Source organism: Diadema antillarum, unplaced genomic scaffold (genome assembly GCF_040938485.1).
Source record: "Diadema antillarum isolate AM-2024a unplaced genomic scaffold, OU_Dant_1.0 seq00000764_RagTag, whole genome shotgun sequence".
NCBI lineage: Eukaryota > Metazoa > Echinodermata > Echinoidea > Diadematoida > Diadematidae > Diadema > Diadema antillarum.
In genome coordinates, this window is record NW_027271654.1 from 198,701 (window position 1) to 216,274 (window position 17,574).

General features: G+C 38.5%; 1 protein-coding gene across 1 annotated transcript in view; it reads right to left on the minus strand.

The window, feature by feature from the left end:
* LOC139738668 (uncharacterized) overlaps positions 1-8,424 on the minus strand; it is a 200,088-nt gene extending 191,664 nt beyond the window's left edge. The window contains 1 exon segment of the mRNA XM_071649281.1: positions 7,377-8,424. Within this exon segment, the coding sequence (XP_071505382.1) occupies positions 7,377-7,448 (72 nt within the window). The 5' untranslated portion in view covers positions 7,449-8,424.
* Between the last annotated feature and the right edge of the window lie 9,150 nt (positions 8,425-17,574).

Consider the following 17,574-nt stretch of genomic DNA (forward strand, 5'->3'; position numbering starts at 1 on the left):
AAAAAAAGTTGGAGGGAAAACAATACTTTGGTCTGAAATGTCAAAATTTGATATATAACCTTGCTAACTAAATTTCACCCCCCAAAAAAAAAGAAAAAAAAAAAGAGAAACATGTTCATTGCAAAAATATATTTTCTCAGTTTAGAGGAAAATGCATACTAAATATCACAAGAGTATGTGCTGGTTGGCAGCATGAAGCAATAACAATGTGATATAAACGGTTTCATGACATTTGCTCTTGTGACAATTGCTCCCATGAAATATTGGCATATCAAGCCAAACATAAAGTTAACCCACACTAAGCATTACCCTAACTTTAATCCTAATCCTTACCTCAAACTAAACATAAACCCTATTTCAACTTGACCCTAACCCTAAGTCCTTGGAGAAAATAAAACCAGCACAAATGTGGTGTCACCGATGTAAACAGCGAAGCAGTCTTACACACGGACACTCAAGTATCCACCTAGAAGGTTGCCTTTAGAAAAAGAAATTTCTGACCAATATCACACAAATCCTATCCGCAAGGTTAGGACTGTATGCAGCCAACTTACTGATATAACAGCTTTGAAATTGGACTTTGCTCAATAGGCGAAGGAGCAATTTATGGGTTTGCAAATGAAGTTTATAAACAGCCAGGTTCTGCAGCGCTGATTCAAAGGTGAAATGAGATATTCGGCACTTTTAGATCAACCTCCTCACCCAGGAGTAAAGAGGGAAGAAATGAGTATGAATGTGAATGAATTAGGATTGTAACCAAGAAAAGAGAAATAGAGGCGAATGTAACTAATATTAATGCACCCGGCTCCCATTGAGCTGACTTTTAAATCGACAATCTTTGGCCACTGTTTAGATCTCATTAAAGTTGGATAGTACCATATGACAGGTGTCTAAAATATTGAATTTCATAAGCTCACCAGCTCTTGTTAGGAAATGATTCAGACTTCTTCTTCTTTTCTGTTTTTCCAAACATTCTTCCCTTCAACCATGAGGACTCCTTAATATGTCAAGTGCAAAAAGCAAGAATATCAATTTCAGTCTAATAACAGAACTCTAAATCTGAAGAACATTGCACTCAAAATATAATGAACACAGTTAGAACATAATTTCATTACAATTAAAATTTCAGGTCCTGACATTAATATCTATATATCGTTACATACTTCGCTTGTTTGGTTATAACAAAATTTTGATATAATGAAAGAAAACTGCCAGCTGCAAGGACTTTGTTGAAATGGTAGTTGCCTGTAACTGCGTGAAGTAAGATAAACTTTTACAAGTCTCCTTTTGCATAGCAAAGTTGAAGAGGTACAAGGTTTCATAGTCATTTCATGCATTTCTAATATAATATCTGTAGAAAAAATGGTCACTCTTCTCAAAAACAAAACAAAACATGAACATCTTCAGACAAAAAAAAAAAAAAATGAATGCCTCCACCTACTCTTAGATGGTGGATGCATAAGAAACCCACAAAAACAAAACAAAACAGCTACAGAAATAAAATTGCTAGGAGATTGAACATCTATTCCACTCAATATTACCAAAGAGATTTATGAGTTTGAGTTCCAACTGGCTGTATTAGAATTATTCAAACAGTTGTAAGTTTTTTATCGATGTAGAAAAGAATTCCATAAGTGCATTTGTGCCTTTGCACATCGATGTTTGATGTTGCTATCATGCTGAGGAATCTGAGGATTAATTTTGAACGTTAACATAATGTTGGCCATATTTTGCTCGTTCATATATCAAATGCAATAAAATCACACTTGATGATGAAGCATAAAAAACAAAAGTCAATTCTGTCCAGAAATAATGGAAAAGTGCAAATCGGAACTGCATCATGTGAAGGTGTTTAAAAACTGTACCCTTCTTGAAAGGCGGTTTTACCCCTTTCCCACATAATTCCGACAAATAAAAGTGATATGGAATGACCTTCAAGTATAATTCTTTATCATTTATAGATATATCAGATTAGTGCCTGAGCATGCCCAGTCAAGTAATCTGAATTTTCTTTTCATAATTTTTTTTCCAATTTCTATTCATGTATCCCTGTGTCTTTTTTTGTTTGTTTGTTATATCTATAGTATATCCGCTATCTTTCATGAGTAGGGATGGCAAAAAGTAATTACCATCACAAAGACATATCTTCCCTAGAAAGTGGCTGGTGATTATGCAATGAGACACAAGTCAATTATCTTCCTATTTGCATGGCAGATCCAGTTTGGCATATGTGCTTCAAATATTTTCGAGCGGCGGCATCAAACATGGTTCAAAAGAAACAAGACAGTTGTGACTCCATTCTCTTGAACCTCATTGATATTACATATCATGCTGCTCATATTTTTCATCATGGCATATTTTTTCCCATCGGGTTTTGATATTTCTCCCTGTCAGCAAAAAAAAAAAAATATATATATATACATATATATATATATATATAATAATAATAACCTCGTAGTGCAAATCACCAGCACGCGGCCACTCTGCTCACTTTTTGAAAAACGATATTATGTACACACCTGTGGTAGAGTACACAGAGAAGGAAGGGGGAATCAGAAAAACAATATGGCTGTGTCATTCCTACGAATAATGCTCATCCATCATTCAGTAAACTTGTGGTTCAATCATATGATTAACATAATTTAGGTGTCTCCACGAAACCACAGTGCCACACACAATCTCTTTGGCAGACTGCCCACAATGCACAGTGCATTAAATCAAATGTGTGCATCTTGGTTCAAATAAAGTTTGTTTTTTAGAGCTTTGGTAGATTTGTTCTTTCCACTCTTATTTGTTTGTTTGTTTGTTGTTGTTAGTGTTGTTGATATTATGTTTTGGAATAGCATTTGAATCATCTGTTGGCAAAAGAGTCATAGATCTTTCATTGTTAGTGTTGGTTCTTGCATACATTGATGACTACAAATCTGAGAAGCAATAACTGGTGGGCTAGTTTCACTTGACTATATCATTGCTATGTCTATAAGTAATTTGACACAGTGGGCCTGAGGGGGTTAAATTAGTGTGTGAATGTATGTACAGTTAAACTCGCATAAGTCGATCTTCTCGGGACTGAGCAAAACACATCGACTTAGGCGATTTTCGACTTGTGCGTAAGTCGAAAAAAAAATCGTCTTAACAACAGTTACACCACACGTACATTATGTAAATGTACATGTATGTTGTCTACTCTGGAGCCGAGAGCTGGAGAGGTGTGCCGCAGCACGGGTCGCCCGGCAGGGCCGCGGCTAACTTTGCATGGACAGTGCATTAGTATTGGCACAGGTCCGATTACTTTACACCCTTGTTAAACCTTGGGGAAGTGAATATGAACGATATTTGAGCAGTGATTGATTCCAGTTTACCATACCGTGGCTTGAAATGCGTGTAGAGGTGTAATTCTGATTTACTCGTGCCCGTACTTTCCCCCTACTTTCCGCTTTGAAAACTCAGCAGCTTCATCCATCCACTGCACAGCGCAGACTGCAAACATACACAGACTATACACAGCCCAGTCGCTGTACGCACAACTATACACAGCCCAGTTGCTGTACGTACGTAGCGCGACAGGGCTGTACCAGCGGACTTCCAAACACGAAGAGAGTTCAACAATCGCATGCGATCGCTTTGAATTTTGATACTTTAGATCATTTTTTTTTGTCACCTGTCTGGTCGGGCTAGTTCTTATGTAAACAAAAACTGGCGTCTCGTGATTTTGACAGTGATTTGTTGCACAATAAAATCTTATTCGACTTAGGCACAGTGAATTTAATGGTTTTTCCGTGAAAGTGTTCTTGGAATTTCATCGACTTAGGCGAGTATTCGACTTACAAAATTCGACTTGTGAGTGAATTAATACACGTAAGTCAATGGGGAAAAATCGGGACTTTTTAAAATCATCGACTTGCGCAATTATTCGACATATGCGATGTCAACTTAGGCGAGTTTAACTGTATGTCACTGTGTGAATGGATGTATGTTAGTGTGTGGGTGGATATATGTAAGTGTAGGTGTCTTTATGGGGGGGGGGTGGGGGGCAAGGGCAGGGGGTGAGTAGCTATCATGGTGCTTTAGCTTGACTCTGTAGGTGAACAGCATGAAACCGAATGGAGAAAGAGCGCTCTATCAAAACAAGAGTCTGGATAAATATTTGACAAGTCCCATCACTGGCTGGCTACAGAGGGCCTAGCATACGGTCGACCAACCACAAACGAGGACAAATTTATTCTGGCACATGTGTGTGCACAGCAATAATGGTCCAAGCCATGCTAGGTTGTGACTGCCAAACCCCATGACGACAGTGGAAGCAGTAAGCTTCCAACATGTATATAAGCTGCTAATGTGACACTGCGCATGATCACATGTATCATACATTATACAATGTAGGTCTGTGGAGTCTGCACCCAAACATTCTCCATGTATGAACTTGCCTATCTATTATCAATGTGTTTGGATGTACACTCATGTTATATTTACATTCCATCAAATTAAACATTACACACAGACATGTATTTGGGTAGAGGTCACATGATGAAAGAAAAATAATCTTAAATAATATGGGATGGGGTTGGGACAGAAAAGTGTTGTTAAATTTTACACAGAGCACAAGATCAGAGGTCATGTGGGTATAATGCCAAATTATTCAATCCTAATTTCCTTGACACTGTTTCCTCATGTTTGTGTGCAAAACACAAAAACTGTTTTACAATGTTGCTTCTCCTGGAATAATCTCTCATTGCATCATAAAAAAGACACCAAAAATGTTTCCTTTTTTCCTCCAGAAATTGGTGCCGGCTATGAATATTACTTTCAGCAGGAGAGTGACGTGACTTGCGGAATTTCAAAATATCATTACAACCTACGCACTGCAACTGTTTTCTGTAATTTGAGATCAATTTGTCTTGATATGTGCTCAAGGATCCTAAATCAGGCCAAATCTACAGTTGTCATTATCATTATCATCTCATCGTGCACCATACTAAGGTTGTAGTTTTATCAGAAGCTGAAGAAGCGACATTTTAATGGCATATTACGCTTGTTTACTACGAGATCATATCCTGGCAAGTTTCGGGCCTCAAGGGCTGATGAGATCAGATGTTAGGGAAAATTGCTATCATTTGTTTGTTAGGGTTTTTTTCAACACAAATTCAATAGTAATGATCAGACTACAAAATACTTCAGTCTATATCTGGAGAAACTGGAAAACTATGCAATGCTTGTATTGAGAAAGGAAGACAACAACCCTATTTGTACAATAACTATCTCGCCACAACCAGTTATGAAAATTACTAAAATAGTATGTTGGTAAAATTTATTTCTGGCCTGATATTGTTAAGAGTGCAATAAAGTACATTTCAAGCTAATGCACTGCTACATTATTGATTCCCTTGCCCTATAAACAGATGCTTGGTAAACAACATTTCTTTAAAGAGCTGTGGTCTCTTTACATGGAGAGACTATTCTGTGATATCTCACTGTAAACCTGTGCAGCCTGCCCCTCCCCTTCCAATGACATCAAGACTTCACAACCAAGCACACTATGTAGGACCTACACTATGCCTTTGATTCTACGCATTCCCCCCTCCACTTCAGAATTCCAGGAAAGAGTAATACAAGGAGAGGGAACCATGTAAAAAGAATTTCAATGATGCAGAATGATGAGAGAAGAAGGAAATGCGAAGAATACCAGTCTCCTTTCCTAGGACATCCCTGCCTAATGTCTGTTCTACACAACGTCAACGTCGGAGAGCAAGGGGAATATGGCATGCATCCAAATGGCTCAAAGTCTGGTGAAGGGAAGTTATATAGCATTTGTTGAATTTCTATTGCTGCCAACAAAAAATGATCAAGTAGTCTTCCGTTCAAACTGCTTTATAATTTCAGGTTAATCATGCTCTGTGAGTACAACTGGAGTGTTGCAAAAGGTATGAGATCACAATTTTGTGAAAACATGTTTACCTTTACAATTCCATGATTTTTTTTATTATCTGCGGTTATATTTCAATGAACCTTCTACCATTTCAGCAGCTTATTACCATTCCACGCGATAAAGTCAACTAAAGAATAGAATTAGAATAGTTTTTAAATTTCAGTATACTATTTTGAATACCTCCTCTACCCCCTCCCTCCCCCCCCCCTCCCCACACACACACCAAAAAAAAGGGGTTCTCCTGTAGTGTACTAGTGCCAGGAGGAAGGGAGGGAGGGAGGGAGGGAGGAGAAAGGCATAGAAAGCAACTTTTTATTTCAGGATAAGATCACTCATTCACTGCAACTAATAAGTCGGCAAATTATTCACTTTTATCCCATCATTCTATGACAATTCAATTCAGTAAACTTTATAAACATACTGACCAATCTCGCTGGTTAGGAAATCATATCACCCAAAATTCATATGTGAACAGGTTTCATCTTGTTCTTTCAATATCAGATGACCCAAAAGACTCAGAGCAAACGTACAGTTAAAAAAAAACCGCTAAAAACAAAAAGAGAAGATTGTAGAATTTGAGGGTTTTGACGATCAAATGAAAGATGTTCCATTAAACACACAAAAGGTCATTTTATATGTTTGAAGAAAGTTATGTCTTTGACATTTCATTAGAAAGCAGGATTACAAACGTTGTATTCCTCATTAATTTCCTCTTCTGTGCAATTCCTTTCTCAGGTGATGACTGGTGCCTCAAAAGCATGTGTTAAATCTTAGATTAAATGTCATTGATTTATCATGTTTCAGTCATGACAAGTAGACTTATTCTTCTCTTATCTTTCTTACTTTATCTTTCTATGTTTACCTTCGAACTACCTAAAATTCTAATGATATTCACATGGTACATACATGCGCTATGTGAGCCTGAATCCAGAGCAATTCAACATTACATTCACATTGATATTGTAAATAGATCGGGGGGGGGGGGGGGATGACATGATTACATCACTACATTTGCATTTGAGGTTTTGACTATCTCTCTTGTTCCGTAAAACATGCAAAACTTTCAGATTCTAGGCCTATAACTTTCACATATTAGGACCCATTTCAATGAAACCTTTACACCATTCTTTTATTCAGTATCATCCACTTCATACTAAATTCTACTGGTGCAAGCTTTATGGATTTGCAAACGTAAGTGAAGTGAGCAAGATTGCTGCACATTTTCAGAGCAGCACAGAATTATTAGATCAGATATGGCAAAGACAATGGATCTTTTCCAGTGAGAGCAGAGAATACACCACAATCTCATCAAGTCAGCTGTCATTGATTCCTGCATGAGATGCCTAAAAAAAAAAAAATGTGGGGTCTTTTTACAGCTTTGTGTAAATGTATCTCTCTCGCCATGGCTGGGTAAAACTACATGCGATATGTGGAGCTGTGTGACATTTACCTTTCCGATCTCGTATTCATCTTCTTCGAGGGCGATCCTCACCCGTTTCTCATTGCTGACAACGACGCTCATTTTGAAATCCTGTGTACGACTCTCTCCGATATCTTCAAATCAGGGGGCTTGCGAAAGACACTGCCCTCTGCATGAGTTCCTCGCGTGTCTTGTGCCAACCAATGTCAGATATTAAGTAAATTTATGACATTTATTTCTGACCTCTGCACTCCACAAAAAAATAAACCTAAACCAACAACCATCCACACATGCACAATGAAGAAAGGCGTATCCCCGTCAAACGATGATTCTGGAAATGGCGCTTTACATCAAATTGATATCAAAATGGGTTAAAGCGATGCTCCCTCTGAAGGCCTATCAAATCCTTATAGATACATATATCAGAGCCGACTGGCACCAGCGACACACTGCGGTTCTTGCTACAGATGTTGCTCAGCTATGTGGGGGCGAGTATTCAAATTGGGGTAATCCTCTCACAATACTCCACGATATTCACAAGGTGTGGGGGATGATGTAGATGGATAGATTTGACTGCCAAGTGGATTTCTATTTTCCTCTCTCTATCATTTATTTGTACAGAGAACCAGGAGATCCAGCCAGATACGATGCAGGGATGGGATTCAGCTTAATTCAATTCACTGCATGCAAAATAAAAAGTAGGTGGCAGTACACAGAAAACTGATCCTTGTTATTTTTCTCCAAGGAGATGGATGCACACAGGAGGTTCACTGCAAGAGCATATGGGTGCCGACGTAACCGGAGATAATCGGGGGAGAGAAACGCAACCCTCCAGAGGATCCTTCAGTTTGGGTCTTCAAAAGTCCAGGATGTAACCCTGTATCAGACACCCCGAATGATTTGAGGATGGAGGCTTGAGCCAACTCCTTGCTCCCCACACCGATACCAACCAGCCCCCAGCATCCGCAACAAGAGGCAAAGCAGAGACTGAAATCCCAAAGATGTGGGTGACTAGCCTGATCGAACACAACCTATCGCCCTGTTGCCCCGGCCGTGTAGAGTAAGTTGTGTGTTCTCCCCTTGAAAGGCGTTGTCTGCCTAAAACATACATGCATGTATGTACACACTCCTACACACACACACACACTCATGCACACACAGAATGACAGTAGCGCAATGCAGTTCTCCTCTCTCCCTCTCTCTCTCTCCCGCTCAGTAAAAGCATGGGTGCTGCTTCAATAACAAGGATGCCTCGGTTGTAAGTCCATGGTCGTAGTCCACACGCTGGGCAAAGCGGAGCACAGGGGGAGATGGGCACTTGGGAGAAGGGCGCTGAGGAGATGGGCGCTGGCGACTCGAACTGGAGCCTTACTCACATCAGCTGCCCTGTCTCCTGAAAACTTCCTAATCCTCTCACACCATCCAAGCATGCATGTGTCTTCCTCAAGCTGAGCTTGACAGGTGCCTCAGCTCACCCTCTTTGGGGGTACGGGGGTTGAGAGGGGTGAAATATTGGGGTTAGGATAGTTGGTCTCTGCAAAATGCGTGAAAATCTCTACAGATATTGATTCTTGGTCAATGAACTTGTAAATCAGCAAATCCTTATTTGACAACCTTTCACGATGTAACACATTAAAGAAAATGTACAGTTGGTTTTGAAGAAACTACTTAAAAAAAGGGGGGGAACTGCAGCACTTAAAAGATACAGAACAAAACTGTAGTAATTTTTTCCCAAAGCTCATTTCAAAACAGAACTGTGCATTTCCCTCAAGATTTGAAAGTAATGAGATACATAGTACTGGTGACATTTACTGAAATTCAAGTAATTTAAACCTTATCATGTGATGTTTTGGTCACATGATCTTGATAAATATATCAGAGAGCCCACTACATACCACATTAAATGACTGTTTTCACTATTCAAATCTTTAGGGCATTGATTCTTTCTCAAGCATGTTATAGAAAATGTACAGTAATTTGGAGGAACGTCTTTTTAAATTGAAATGTGAGACTTGTTGATACTAAGAACTGAAATTGAAGTTACGTGACCGCGAATCAATATACAATCTTTGACTGTGAAATCCCAGCTTACTAGCACAGAAAAAAGGGCTGTACCCAAAAGATGTAGAGAATCATTAGATGGGATATGAGAAGAGATAAAGAGTTACAGGTTTTGTGGTGAGCAGTGGAGTAGCCTGCTGGGAACTGTCAAAGAAATAAGGAGGAAGATGTACAGGAATGCAGATATGCAAAGGCTGCAATCTCCTTGCTTTATGTGATTACTTTAACCTGTTGAGGACGAGTCCAGAGTATACTCGGGCAAGTGTCTATGAAAAATGTATGTTGTAGCAAAATTAGCAGTCATCAACGGGTTAATAATCCTGCTCAAGTACACACATACACAAACACACACACATTCAGACACATTGATATATACATTAGTTTGTATGTGTCATCACCTCCAACAGAATGTTACACCCTTCCTTCTTCCACCACGACCATCTAAGAAACACTCTGATTGGCTTGAAAGACCAACATGATTGGTTGTGTTCCACCTTGACTATGACTCACTTCACAGTTGGATTCATGAGTTGTTGTTTGTTTTTTTCCCCTACGATGAAGTTGAACTGTAATCATGCTGAATCTTCCCACTTTTAGGGGGAAAAATGTGAGATTTTTCACTACTGAACTGAAGGAATATAATTCAGTGTCCATGTGCTAATGGTTCTATACAATTAAGTCACACAGACAAGCTTCCACAATATCTCATAAATACCTGTGGTGCCATGGCACTAAATACATAACACAATGTATTAGAGTAAAGCACAAGGGAACATTTTCATGTTTGCTTTTATTGGACCGACCATGTTAATATTTGGCCGCCCACTGTTAACAAACAAACTGCAATTTGTGTTCACTCTTCTTCATCTTTCCAACCACACGGGGGCGTTAATAACTTCCCCCGTTTCCTTGCCTGTAAACAGCACACAATCATTAAATTCTCTGCTCTCAGAATCCGACCAGTTGGTTTCATATTCCCTGGTCTCCATTCAAGTGACATAATGAAGGAAAGAAGATTGATGTGGGAAAATTAGACAATCCCGCAGTTTGCACTATACCAACACAAATTCACAACTACAAAAGATGCAAGGTTGGGTAAATAGAATGAACATCATGTGAATTGTGCTCATCCCTTACCCCATCCCCCCCCCCCCAAAAAAAAAGTCAAGAACTTGGAGCCAAAGATATCCTCAATTTTTCATCTGCTTACATTCATTCTCTACAAATCAACAGATTTATGCTCTTAACTTCAACACTACCATTGATAACTGCATTGCACGAAATGTCAACGGTGTTTTGAAATGAATGTGGTTTTGAGAGGTTTATAATGTGCTGCCAAATACATTCATTGTGATAGGTTGAAATATACTCCAGACAAGAATTTTGAGAAGGGAGGGGAAGAGGGGGTGAATGTCATGTGGTGTCCTATTTGCCTAAATTGTATAGAAGTGATGCACCAGAGAGTAAAGAAGACTGGGCCAAAATGAGAGGATAACTAATCATCATATGTTCACGGCTGAAAGGAATCGAACATAATTCATGCCGGTGTCCTTTCTTGTAATGTGACCCTGGCAGGATTATTGTAATCAAGGTCAAACTGCACGATCAATATACGCTCTTCCATAATGTAACATCTTCAAAATTAGGATCATTACCAAATACACACATCAATTAGCGGAATCCTGCTACATTACGTGTATCATAAAAGACAGGCAGAAAAAACGAAACATCGTCTGGTATATGTTTTTGTTTTGTTTTTTGTTGTTTTTGCTTTTTTGCCCTGGAGGTCTTATGTTCAGCAGACCTCTCCTAATTTCCCTGATAATGCTCGCGTTGTGTTTTCCATCACGACAGACATGAAGCCATTGCACAAGGGATTCAAATGAGATACACGGTATGATTCACTTCGGAACGGCATTAGCCTGGTAATGAAGTCTAATTTGATAGTCTGCTCCACTGGAGCCGTGCCTGAAGGGGCATGGTGAGATGAGGCAAGGCAACACTGGGCTTGATTCTGTTAAAAATATGCATCACATGTATGTGTTGCAATGCATCCCTTAGTTCCATATGGTCTTTTCTATATCAAGTTTGCATCCCCCTACCCCCCCCCCCCCCCCCCCCATCCTTGCTGGTATGTGATTAGCTCATTCTCTCTCCCATACGACAAGTCCTCCTACACGTCTGGCATAACTTAACACTACAGGAGGTAGCTAGTGGTTAAAATAGAATTTTGCATGAAATGTTTCATGTCATTAACATCAGTATGGAATACTGGAGTTGATACACTTTATGCATTGAGCCTTTTGCATACCAGTGACAAGACATATCAATATCATATACATTTTACTTATAAAAATTAATAACATGGGGACAAATTAGAGGGCAATGATACATTGTATGCCTTTTTGTTCTATTTCTTATTGCTTGTGAACTGGAATCAAAATAAAAAATTGATATTATCTAACATTTCTCATTTAAGTGCCACCTGTATGTCATGTAAAATTTGAGTAAAAATGGAATCTCTTGACCATAAATTTTTGGTTGAAATTACTCTACTTTATTACAGAAGACATACTATGTTATCCACAGCAAATAAGAAAGGGGTAGTACAGTATAGTTTTGTCCAATGTGAATTTTCAGTTGACTACCTGTTTCATAATTATGAATGAGACAAATAGTTACTATCCTTTATTCTTTCAAGCCACCTGTGTTCATTTAATAGTATATTTCACAGACAGTCTTAATCGAACAAAATTTATAAAAGTAGATGAATATCTATCACTTGGGGGGGGGGGATAATAAAGATCCTACTTTATTATGAATCTGCCTTTGAGTTGATTGAGCATTTCAATACCTCCCACTATTCAGAGGGGGGAAAAATGCTGAAAGTTATGGATTTTTTAGGACGATTGAACGACGGTTCCTCCGCACCCACACCGAGACATATTCATCCAAGGAGGCAGACAAGGGGAAAGAATGCTGCGTGACATTTTGAAGAAAAGATGCCACCAGCATTTGTGGCGTCGCTTATTCACAATTGTGGACTATCCTTGGATTAAACCAATGAGACGTAGTCAAAATGAAATCACGTGTGCAGGAACACTCAAAAGCACACACACCCCCACACACTCAGAAACACACACACACACACACACAAACTAACACATATACATACAAGTATATGGTAAGATTTTTTTTTCTTAATACTGTAGATATTTTCCCAAGTGATGACCGCTCCTAAGCCCTTCGTCCACTGGGCACACCAGTCTCAAGTCAGTGACCTCTGACATTTTATCAGATTCTAGTGTATGAGAAAGTAAATAAAAGAAGCAGCATTCACGTCACTATGACTCAGACATCATGATAAACACAGCCCAGTGCTCCCATGCTTGCTTTTGGCTCAAAGTTCACTTACGTCTGCATTATCATACCTTCATCTATCCTTGGTGCATTATGAGTCTAGAGAGACACCCTGGATCTCTTTATGTACAGCTGCAGTGGAGTCCATGCGTATTTTGTCTCATTTCCCTTTTATCTGCATCATCTAAGTTTATGACAAACTACCCGAATGTGTGCTATCTCTGTGTGTGTGTGTGTGTACATCTTTATACACATTATACCATGTAAACATATGTAGGCATGCATATGTCTATGTATATTTGTATACAGTCAGCTTGTAATTACACATACCGATCTGCATATCATGTCATACATAGTTTGTAAATATGCAGCATGCAGCTCAGTAAATTAGAATGAAAACCATTTGACTATTCTGAATATTGGTATCTTTACTTCAATTACCTCAATCAATCCATTATCATAGTTCACAACATTTATATTGCAAAATGAATTTTAGAATTTTGTTTTCTAAATCCTGTAAAGCTCCACAAGCCATGAACTTCACATCGTCCAAAACTATCAATAATTTTCTTGTCTCCTCCTCACTGACTGTCTTGTGGGAAAAAACTACGGGGAGAGTGTTTGATGTACTAACACAGGTCTAAAGTCTACTTTCTGTCTGACTGTGGCTTGTTGAATAGGAGTAAACTGCACCCTGGCAAACAAACATTAGCTTTATGAGGAGAGAGAGCAAAGACACAGACACATCGCGAGAAAAGAGAGAAAGAGAAACAGAGAACAAGAAAGAGTCACACACAGGGAGAGAGAGAGAGAGACCAGTGGATAATTGGACATATGGAGCTGTGAGTGGTGTGAGTATGTGTGTAGGAAGCTGTTCAAACTGGCCCAAGCTGCCCCACCCTTTACTCCAAAATTACCCTGTCACAGTTACTATGGAGAGCACATCATACACTGCTCAAAGAGCTTTACAGAAGAACATTAGAATAGCATTGCACGATTGCCATTGCTTCTGTGGCCACTACGGTTTTATGTAAATAAGTTTCGTCATCCCAAGTTCTATACATGATGGCCAATATGACAACACATCTACATGTACATGCACAGGTTCTTTCCTTCCTTTGCCTCCATTAGGAATTCCTACAAAATTTCACCATATGAGAGACTTGTTCCTAGAACAATTACTAAAAAGAATGTCTAGTAATTGGACTGATACCTGCATTTAATGGTCTGAGAACAGACAATGCATGAAAAACCCATGTTCTACAGAAAGGCTCATTCACATAAAGTGGCAAATAAAGTCATTGTAACACCCAGCTAATGTAGCATCAAACTGTCTGTCAAACTCTCATTCACTGAATGGAGAGAAATCTGAGACAGACTGACAGACAGAAGAAGTCTGTGGTGGTAGTGAGTGGGCGGGGTCATGAGGTCATCTGAGGTCAACCAGCGTGGGTGGCTGACACACCTTGACAGCCTGGTTGTAGGAGAGACTCTTGTTTGCATGGCCAACATGCTGAGAGCTGTCCCAGTTTGCTCTGAGAGACAAGTTTGTTCTTTACCCAGAAATCTCTACTGAGGTCAGTTAATAAGCAGACTGAACCCCATAAGTGCTTGACAAGGCAAAATCCCAAGTTTGTTCACCCCATCAATGTCACAACATTTTTTATCTGGTCACAGTGTAGTATGTCTGATTGTATGCATGTAGCACTACGTTGCTAAACCACATCAAACTTCATAGCAAAAGAGAACTCAAGTGTGGCAACAATGAAGTGAACATAACTTTCATATTTTTGTGGTTTGTTTGTTATTGTTTTTTTAAATGAGGGGTGGCTTTCCTAATCCTATGCACATTTTTCATGCTCTTTAAAATTTGTAGCCCTATGTGATTATGGAGGGTCAAAGTGGACTCTTTATGTCTTAAATCAACCACTAAAAGACTGACATATCACAGCATTCCACTAATTGGCTGTGTATAGTCACATTTACCTCAGAGACTTTTTGTATGATAGCCATTTTGAAGATTTTGTAAATACTGATATAGACATAAGAAGTGTCATTATGGACTCTATTCAGATATTGCCAAAAATAATGAAATCATGATATAAAATTCAAAATGTAGCGGTACATGATGTGACATGGCAAAATACACGGAAGCACAGTTTCAATAAAATTGGATTTGCCCACAAAAGAAAGCTGTAGTGCCCTCACAGGCTAGTGCATGGGAAAATTTGCTCTCTTCCAGAAAATTTTTTAAAATGTCAGAAAGCAACACTGACCAGGCACAGGAAATTGCTACTTCAATGCAATCTGCTGAGAAAAAACTTAAAGAGACAAACTAACAAATTCTGACCCACATTCTATGGTGTGGTGCTCTATCTGTTTTATAGAAATATCTATTGTTTGTAGTTAGTGTTTAACTGGGTAGAGTAGAACATATTTTTTCATTTGAGCCCTTTGTTGTTCATAAAATTGTGTGCCTTGTTGGTAACATTTTTGGCTTTGGCTTCGGTTTATTCAACACTTTCAGGGAAAAAAAGCATAATACAGAAAATAGACAACACCATAAAATAACAGAGAAAAGAATAATTACAATAGCGCAACAATAAGCATCAATACAACATTACAAATATACATTACATTTGAAAGTGTTCAGAGACAGACAGAATAAATAAATCAAAATTTTAAGAGCCTCTTAATTGTTAAAATCATAATTGAGTTTTAAAATGACATTACATGAGAGAAGACTGAAGACCTAAATTTTTCTTCCAAATTATCAAATTTTTTGTATTTTACTGATTTTGTGTAGGTATGACTTCAACCAACTCCATCTATCATTTTTCCGATAGGATATGCAGTGAAATCCAAAGTTGCCTATCTATTTCAGACAATTTCAGACAAGATGATAATCTCTGCATAATGATTACCCAAGGACTCCCTCTTTTACCCCTACAGGACTAACTGTAAATAAAATCAGTCTAGTAGTGTAAGAGGGACATCTATACTTCGTGTCATAATTCTCACTCAATGAGGGATAATATCAAATGACATGCGTATGAAATCAGTTCCTAACATTTAATTCCAAATACAGGCACTGTCTGCCTAATAACACAAATTTTGTAGGACAATCTGCCAATTACGGCAGAGGAATTACTTAGCTTCTCTAAAGATCAAATTGTCCAAGACAAGTAAGCAGCAGAAGCCTCAAAATGCAGGTGCTCATGAATACCATTGACTTTAATCTGTAATTATCAACTACATGTAGCATACCAACATTTCCGCTTTTCTTTGACTCATCCTGATAAGAGCGTTGAGTATGTATTGTAAATAGTGTGTTGTGTGTAAATATCATGATGTGTAATCATTCTGGCGTGAATAGAAAACAGAAACGTGTTACGTGACATGAGTATCATAAAGAGTGAATATCTTCTGAAAGAATACAGAGTAAAGAAAGGAGCGCTTTTGCCATCACATATTCTCAGAATCTGACCACAAAATGAAACAAGAAAGAGCTACACACTCGATAGAAAGAGGATATATTTCCTTGTAGTAGGATATAACCCATTGACAAATATGCAGTAGATTAAATCATGTACAGACTCAATCATGTTTCTTGAAAAATGCTCTTGTAGCACATTGAACCCACCCAAATATTTTCAAAGAAACCCTCTCATACACAATAACGGATGTGTAAACACGGTGAACCATAAAAATGCCACCCCTCAAATTTACACCCTCATGATTGGGCACTTGAGATAATTAACAGGTTCTCTTCCATATGCTCACTGTTTACACTATTCCATTTCCATGTACTGAATCATTTCTGATTAACATTTACAGCTAAATAATTCAAGTACAACATTGACAGGTAAGCCCACTTCTACAGATGAAATAAACACTACATCTACACTGTACAGATACCCTTAATGGACAAAGTGCATATTTCAAATGCACAATATAACCTATTACCTTAATATTGTTTGGAATATGACCATTCTCATTTCTAATAACTTCAGCAAAGTCATAGAAACCCTTTAAAGAACAATTGAATGAAGACTTCTTGATTGCATGGTAATGGCAGTAAAAAGGATCATAAGCACTAGCTAATGAGTATAACACTCCTGTAAATGTGTCGTTTTTAATCTAGTTGAGAATTAGGCCATGTCAGTAGAATTTGTAAACTGTTGGCAGTAGCGTGAAGCAGTTTCAATCACAGATGAACATGATGTTTGTTTGTTTGTTTGTTTTGCTATGTACTATCAGGACAGCCAACAGTGAAATATCACTACCATGGAGTTCCCAAAGAATTCACGGAGATATTAGTCTGGTATGCCATATCAATCAGCAAATCAGGGAGTCTTTTATATGTTTTTGTCCGGACTGGAAGAAATACTTCAAGATTTAGGGAGCCCTTTGCAAAATTAATGAGACTTGGAAGCTCTGCACTACAGTACTGAACAGATCTTTCTTCTCTTGGTGGCAAGTTTAGATGAATCATAAAATAACATAACACAGCAGCCTATGTGAATTCATTTTTTTCCAAATACCTTTCAACCATCATCTACTCTTGACAAACACACGCGCACACACACACACACACACACACACACGCACACACACACACACACACACACACACACGCACGCGCACACACACACACACACACACACACACACACACACACACACAACAAAACACACATAATCATAACACCGCAGGATGTTTTCTTTCCAGTCAATCTAGGATATTTTTTCTTACCTGTATCAAGAAGAAATAAGAGATTCCAGAAGTGATGAGAGACAGTAGGTAT